This window comes from Argiope bruennichi, chromosome 10, assembly GCF_947563725.1.
Source record: "Argiope bruennichi chromosome 10, qqArgBrue1.1, whole genome shotgun sequence".
Classification (NCBI taxonomy): Eukaryota; Metazoa; Arthropoda; class Arachnida; order Araneae; family Araneidae; genus Argiope; species Argiope bruennichi.
Genome location: NC_079160.1, coordinates 10,172,453 through 10,181,055, shown reverse-complemented (window position 1 = coordinate 10,181,055; position 8,603 = coordinate 10,172,453). Strand labels below are relative to the sequence as shown.

General features: G+C 30.3%; 1 protein-coding gene across 1 annotated transcript; it reads right to left on the bottom strand.

Annotated features, from left to right (window-relative positions):
* Positions 1-2,686: 2,686 nt before the first annotated feature.
* On the bottom strand, positions 2,687-8,399 carry LOC129989108 (alpha-crystallin A chain-like). Its single transcript, XM_056097434.1, has 2 exons — positions 7,913-8,399; positions 2,687-2,784 (listed from the first exon to the last, which is right to left on the bottom strand). Exons 1-2 carry the CDS (start codon positions 8,397-8,399, stop codon positions 2,687-2,689), a joined length of 585 nt encoding a protein of 194 aa, XP_055953409.1.
* Positions 8,400-8,603: the final 204 nt, after the last annotated feature.

Sequence of the window (8,603 nt, the reverse complement as noted above, 5' to 3'; positions counted from 1 at the left end):
TATAAACCTCCACTCAAACAGGTGAAAAAACAACAATATATATTCAAGAATCAATTGGATATCTTGGAATGTGATGGCAACAAAATAAAAAAAAAATGCTAAATTGAAAATATCGGGGTTTTTTTTTCACTATTTCAGAAAATCGGAAATAAAATTGCTATTCATAAACACAATAATTTCTCCAACGCAGGATAACAATATATATATATATATTCCAAAACATTATCAAAATAAAACATTAGGATTCTTAAAATTAATGAGTCACAAAAGTTTTAAATAAAATTTTAATAATCAAACAGAGAAAATTGTACTAAATCTATCTTTAAAAACAATTAATAATTTTAATTTAAACTGAGCTCAATTTAAAAACACACTCATAGAATTGAAGTTATTAAAATGTTTCACACTCTCTTTTCACAACAACAATAGCCAACTTATTTGTACATGCGCCAAATTAATTTCTAATAATGTATTGTTCTGCCAAGATGTTGGCGTAACTCCTATTTTCGTAATTTGTCATTTTTGCAGTCATCCTATTTAATCCATTCCTCCTGAAGCACCTCTGTTTATTCACAATAGCGATTTCATCGGTTAAAAAAGACTTGAAAGGGCTCCTTGTAAAAAATAATTTTTTCTCGCGAAAGAAAACAAAATGATGCTTTAGAGATCAAATTGATTTTATTAGCATCCGATTGATGAGCTTTCTTCACGATGAACCCATGAAATAGGCCATTGATTATAAGTATGGGGAAAATAGTTATCGTATCTCATTTGCGATAAAAAGCGGAAAGAAAATGAAATGAAGGACTCAAAAAAGTATTGGCAATAACTCGTGCAGAAAGCAAAATTTCAGTATTTTCTCAACGAGAAATTCAGTACGCACTTCTTACTTCGACTGTATTACAAATCGAGCCAAATACAGTCAGCCAGTACCGGAAATCAAGCAGCTTTTGAATACATTTAAAGTATCAGTTTGATGCGTTTTATAAACGTGATTTCAATGTGGCGACTCTCTAACTGACAACAAATACCTGTTATTTGAAACTAAAATTTTTACTTGGCCATAAGAACTATCCTGCTAAATGAGAAGTAATGAAAATATAGAATTATATATCTATTGATTCATAAATTATTTTCATTTTATTTAAATGCCCTAATATAAAGCTCTCTTTATGTGTGATATTTCAGAATATTCAGAAGAAATAAGAAAATTATGTAAACGAATGAAACAATTCATAATTTTTCGCCTTCTTAAATTCAAGCGTATGCTCAAAGATTTCCTATTCAAAATTATTTTTAATATAATATAATGCTGGAATGCAGAATTAAAGTGTCAGAAATCATGTAAATTTCTTAATTTTTATTTCCTTAATATCCAAAATTTTGGAAATCAGAAATGCTAAATTTTTCTAAGATGAGTTTTTGCCAAAACTAAATAGATGTTATTATAATGGAGGCCATTGTATGATGTGGCACAGCTTTTATTGACTTTTTAAATACTTACATCTTTTATTTTCACATACAACTGATAACGACATATAAAATAATTGCTGATGGAATCAATGAATTATCTTTTTCACGCTTAGGATGAAAGAAAGAAGCCTCAATCACTTTTTAAGACATATTTTAAGCAATGTGTACCAATTTCCATTTGGAGCTTTCAAAATGTATTTCAAATTTAAAAGAACGTGAAATATTTCCGTTTCAGCTATATCCCCGATGCAATGCACTGTCTTGTAATAGAATATGAATTTGGCTTGAAAAAAAAGCTATTTCTTTGTCGCAACTTTCAAATTAGCATACTTTTTCTATTATTGATGTAATGTGATTTGTATGCAATCTACCAACTGTAATCTTGCTAAATTTTAAAAATGATTTTATTTATAATTTCAAAAATTTTTTATTAATCATTAATATTTTCTATTTGAACTTCGTTTTGCAACAATATTAATGCTTGGCGAAAGCCGTTATCCAATCAATATATCAAAAAACATAAACATATGCAGCGAAACTTCGCCAAATCCATGTCATAAAATTACACTACTTGGCACATTTCAATGCGTAAAAACTAACAGTCCTTTCACGACAGCATTTGAACTTGAGACATTCTGTTGGCGATCTAACGGAAATGCAAGAAAACATTTTTAAAAGTTTATGTGTATCCAAACTTATGAAAATAACAACAAAAATTTTGAACTCTGAATATTAGCAAAAATTGATAATATTAGCAGAAGCATTCAATGTTTTTGTAAACAATTGTAAATTGCATTGAACGTTAAAAGTAGGGAAAAATAATTTCGATAAATAATGATAAATAATTAGCTTAAAGCCCGGAATATCTTAAACATATTGTTAAATAACATTGAAATCAGGTTGGGTTTTTTTACATTTTGTAATCGCCAAATGTTATAGAAAGTTTCTCGAATCAAATAATTTTAAATACTTAAAGCATTAGATGTATCAAGACATTTTATAACCTGCTTAAATTTTATGCTTTCAGAACCGTTTTCTATTCGAGCGACAATTAATATACAGAATTCTGTCATACATGGATTTTTTGATCTTACGCTCTGCGCTTGGGTCTCCTAGCAAAAGTTGGTCTAGGAGATGCCTCAGGGTTAGCTACTGGAGGTGTAGCAAAGGACGTACCTGGAAGACTTACCTGGGGAGGAAGAGGAACTTCCTCTCAATCCATAGGCTCCTGGCAATCCACGGACTCCCAGTCCATCGGCTCCTCAGTGCAGGAAGCCTCCCAGTCCATCGGCTCGAAACCTGCAACGAAATCTGAAGAAGACACACAAAAATCCATAGTTTATTTGTATATGAGTAAATAAGTAAAGAAATAAAATGAAATATTTTTATTCAAAAAAAGTAATGACACTCGAAAATAATATCCGCTGCTTTTTCGCAACTCAAACTTTCAGAAACTTGACTCAAAATGGCGTCTCTTATTGAAAAATCTGCTGTTCCATGAATTTCAACCAATCAGATTGTGAGTTTGGAAAGTTGAAGTTAAAGTTAAGGAAATTAGAGGTGTTAAGAATGCCAAAAAATATTATCTAAATTTCATTTTCCTTACGGAATTATAACGCGAAATTTATTTGGTTATTTCTTTCCTGCATCCTGGGCTCAATCATCGAATTTTCTTTACCGTATTAGCATCTAAGACAATCCTTAAGACATGCATATTTTCTGTAATATTCACGAAATTTCAATTCTGAATAATTCGCTATATTTTCTTGTGCTCTTCGATTTAGCAAATATTATTTGAAATTTCATTATTCCATTTTAGAAACTGAAAATTTCAAGTTGTAGGTGAAATGTCAGTGAATTGGTTCTAGATACAGTGGGACAAAACGAAGCTGTGTGCGGTTGCGTACATAAATCTATACAAAATGGGGTTTCTAGAGCATCAAGTTGTGCATGTAAACTGATAAATTCTGCCTTTATAAAACTGAAACAGTTTCGATTTAATCAAACGCATGTAAAACAGCCTTTCTCCGGAAATCGGTACAATACATAACCATATCTAATGAACTCAAATTTGCATAAAAACATCGAATTTACTGTTATTTTCGTGAAATTTCCGTTTGTAAAACAGCAACAAACATGAATATACTTTGATCAGTAGATGAATAAAAATAAAATTGTCTTTTTATAAGACATCATGATCCTCTTCTTCATTAATAATTTTTAAGAATCAAATTATCAATAATAATTTTAAATCAGAAGTAAGTATTTCTATTTAAAAGATATGCTAACAAGGAAGTATCAATTTTTTGATATCAAACAACTTCTGTGTTAAATGTGAACACGAATCATCAGTTATTTTATCAAAACTTTAATATTTAGTAGATTTTCTTATCCTGTTTGCAAACATAAAAAACAAATGAAATCATGAATTTGAAATTTGAAATATTTACGAATGTTTGTGGCCGATGATAAAGGGAAGATATTGTCTAGAAAAAAATATCATTGATCAGTCAAGTGTATTATCAAGAATATGAAACGGTTGTCCTATCGAAGATGCATTTTGTTGCAAAAGTTAAAATTGAGGAGTCAACAAAACCATAAGGAGGGGGACAGTAACAGCTTACTACAACATATTAATGGCTGGCAATCTGCAAAAGGTGAAACCAGCTTATCTATTTTTCTGAAACTGGGGAAGATCTCTCAAAACCAGGGCGTATACCTCCAATAGATGTCGTCACACGTATACATTAGTGGTAATGAGGTCTTTGATAGATTGGTCAAAAAGGGTTGTGAGAATGAAACGGCCACTGGCTCATCGCGTACTTATCTAGAACTATATTCAAATCAAAGATCTAACCTCAATTTAATATTGCATATTCCACCTGCGCACCAATGGTACACGGTAAAATCACTTGGCACTCTACTGGAAACCAAATGTGACCGTGGTTCCCGGTATTCTCTGGCTAGACTAAAAAGTGTCCACCTTAAGTGTCTTTCTTTTGAAAGTGGTAAAAAAATCCATCCCACTTGTAATAAATGCCGTTACCATCCAGCTTCACTGGATCACATTCTGGGTTGTATCGGACTTTCTAAGGAGGCTTAACATCTCATCCCTTTATTATTATAGATTTATTGGCGGTCAAAAACCTGCTGGAGCTGATCTGACATATGTCAGATCTTTTGAGGATAAGCAACAACAATAACAAATTGAGAAATTATTTGCTCCAAAAATTAACATCCTTGAGACGAAAGTAATATTTTTGAAGAGGACAATTATATCTTCGTTTATGGATGGAAATTCGGTATATCCAACAAATGACAATATTAATCGTGTAGTTAAAATTGATACGTATTTCCTTAAAGAATAAAAAGGCCTTTTTCTTTATTTGTTTTATATCTGTTTTCTGATGCTGAAAACACCTGTTTGATATTTGATCTTTTTTTATTATTATTGATGATACAAATAAATGAATGACTGATTTCTTGGTAAACTTACTTTTCTTATTACATCATTTGTGTTATATTGATCATTTTTCGTAATCTTAATATATATAAATTACGTGTCACGTTGTTTGTCCGCGATGGACTCCTAAACTACTTAACCGATTTCAATCAAATTTGCACACCGTATGCAGTTTGATCTAACTTAAAAGATAGGATAGCCCTTTTTTTGAATTTTTAATTAGAATTTTAATTATCAATTAAAAACTAACTTTCCCACCAAAAAAATCTTTTCATTTTTCCCATCGCCAAATGAGTACGGCTTCAGTTTTTTTCCCCAACAGTCATGAAGCTAGGCTTAAGATTTTTCGGCTGATTATTTGAAACGATTCTATTTATTTTCTTAATGTTTGATGCATTTAAAATTAAACATTGTTAATGAATCGATCTTTCAGATTCATTCTGAAGTACTTTCGAATTAAAATAAAACAAAATAAAGGAAATTAAAAATTTCTAATCTGCATAGCGTTACTTAAACTGGAGTAGAAAATTTGCGCATTTGCTTTAGCATAATTGGCGTTGAAAATTCACGCATGCGCATTGTTTTCTTATTGTTGACAAATATTTTCAACGGATGCGGATTTGGTTTTGATGGTTTAATATGTTTCCGACAGATTATTTCAAACGATTCTGTTTATTTTTTTAGTGTTTGATGCATTTGAAACTAAACATTGTTAATTAAACGATCTGTTTATGATGAATCTGAGAAAATTTTGTTGAAAACTTCTTGAGATATTATATAAATTAAGAAAAATATTCTTTAGTGGCCATAAGGTTTAAATACTCAGCGACTCTGTTTTCAGTACTCATATTTAAAAAAAAAATGCTTTGTTTCAGTAAAAAAAAATATTATTATATTTATTGCAGTTTAATCATTTCCACTTTAATTTAAAGCATAAATTCTACTGGAGCTAACAGAAAATGAGAGAGATACATATTACGTTATGGCTGAAGGCCTTTATAATAATATGAGTGAATTATATGACTATTAAAATTTGAATTTTTTAAAATATTTTAATGAAGAAGCAATTAAAATGGGAGTTCCATAAAATATTTAATTATTAAAATTTGAACGTGCATTAAGATTGGCGAACCAGCTGGTCGCCAAAGGCGGCTAGTATATAATATTTTTTCCTTTCTTATAATATTATTTGATGTACATTTTGGTTTTAACTGCGGCCAAAAAGGTCCAAGAAAAAATGTCACCAAATTATAAAAATTTTAATTATTAATTTTATTTTAATTATTAATAAATTAAATGCATTATTATTTATTATGAAACATTTTGAAAGCGCGAATTTTATATAGTTTGATGATTAAAATCGCCAAACTGGCGAAATTTTTTCTTTGCGGTTTTTGGTCTATATTAAAACCGACAAAAACTTTTCTAAACTTTTATTTGCAAATATTTTTTGCGAGATCTGCAAACATCTCTAAAATTTCACCAATGCAGATGTTTTTTGCAAACATCTGTAAAATGTACTTTACAGATGCTTAATTATTTTTAGCATTTTTTTACAAAAATTGGCTTAGTTATTCATGATTGATAGCTTTCGCCATCATTCTTTCGTTTGTATAAAAAATTACTTTTCTAGTTTAAATTAATCTCAATGTGTGTTTATGCTTTATTCATGTTTTCCAAAAAGTATTAATTCGGTTTTTTTTTTTTACAAAATTAATAATGTTGCTCAATTTTTACTAAAATCTGGGCTTTCATTTGTTTACTCTTGTGATTCGATTTAATAGTATTTAAAATAAAGAAAAATAGTCATTTCCAAAATTTTTTGTAAATGTCATCCATATGAGTATTAAATATTAAAGTGGGAATTTTAATTATTTCGTTCAAATTTAGTTTCAAATTATGCCATTAATATGTTTTTCTTTTCTATACCAGTATTTAAAAAAAAATACTTGTCGGTTGTAACGGCGACCAAAAAGCACCAAGAAAAAATTTCGCCAAATTAGCTATTTCAATCTTCAAACAATATAGCATAAGATTCGTACGTTCAAAATTTTTCATAATAAATCATAATGGACTTAAATATATTTTTATAATTTGGCGAAATTTTCTCTTGGCTCTTTTTGGCCACAGTCAAAACTGAATCGCACCCTTTAAATCTTAAATTAAATTTCTGAAAATCCTAATTAATTTATAATGCTTCTGGTTCAGATGAAATATATTTCCTCCATCTCCTTGCCATCTTTATAAATATATTTTGGACTGAAATTTACTTTAATGCGTCTCTTGAGTTTGCCGCCAATATGGAACGGTTGTAGTGTAGATTTGTGTGCCCCTTCGATTGGCGACAAATTTCATCGATGAAGCACTACTTCTGGTTTCCATAATGTTTTGTTTTCATTGTTATCACTGTAGGGTTTCTGACCCAAAATACCCTTGACGCTGATCTTGGAGTCAAAAAAAATCACCAAAAAAATCAAGGTGCACGCAACTGTAAATATTTACCAAGGAAGCAAGCAAAATTGTCAGCCTTTTAGCGATTCTGCAGCTGATTTGTTAACTACTGTGTTTCGCCTTGCATACCAACTACTTCGACGATTTTGCAATACCGGCATTTCGGTGAAGTGGCATATAAAAATTGATTTCAACCCTAGTCTGTATGTTTTTATTTCGCCATTCTTTTGGCATTTTTTCGATATGATTTTTCAATTATTTTCTTTTATCGTCAAACAAGAAAAAAAAATGTCCAACAGTGTTGTACTGAATCTGATTCCAATTACTCAATGAAATATATGCAACAAAACTAATATTTCTATAATATTTCAAATAATTAATTTATTTCAATACATGACATAGTTTTAAAGCTTTATAAAATGCACAAAAACTTCATATATCATTTTTAGTATCCCAAACATTCAATTTTACTTTCAAAATTTAAAGATTACTTCGCATCTCCCATCGCTTTCTTTTCTTTAATACTGAGAGGAATCTTGCGTTCCCTTAATGGCGGTTTGTTCGCTTTCTTTGGTGCTAATATTGTGAGCATTCCATTTGGACTGAGCGAACAATTGACAGTCTCAGCATCGCAAGTGTCTGGCAACATATACAGACGGGTGAACTCTCTGGCCACAAATCCATGTTCATCGCTTTTTTCTTCATGCTTGCCGTGGATCACAACATATTTATCAGCAATCTTCACCTCTAACTCTTCTGGTTTGAACTGGCTGACATTCAAATCTATTTGAAACTTGTCTTTATCGTTTTTAACTTCAGATTTTCCTGAATCAGCAATATTGATTTGCCTTCGGCATCTTCCGTTTTGACCCCCTACTGGGAGCAAGTCATCTTCGAATAAGTTAACGCCGAATAATTGGTCCATGATACGTTCAGGATAGTCAAATATATCCCACCAGTTGCCTTCCAAAATTCGTGGCACAATTTCCCGAGCAAGATCTTTTCTCGACATCTTTGATTTTCCGCCAAAAGACTTCTTATAAAAACGTGGAAATATAATGAACAGTTTTAAAATCTTTAGTTGATATTTGTTAGCAGTATTTCAAATAAAACTAGCCAAAGCTTCTTGAAATATTTGTTTTTGAATTAGTCTACTTTTTTAGACTACTAATTTTTCAAATTTTATTCTCAATTCAATTTTTTTTTCAAAATACTG

Coding starts and splice junctions, on each gene's coding strand:
- LOC129989108 (XM_056097434.1), bottom strand. CDS start 8,399: ATGTCGAGAAAAGATCTTGCTCGGGAAATTGTGCCACGAATTTTGGAA. Junction 2,785..7,912: donor GGAACGCAAGATTCCTCTCA/GTATTAAAGAAA, acceptor TGTCTTCTTCAG/ATTTCGTTGCAGGTTTCGAG.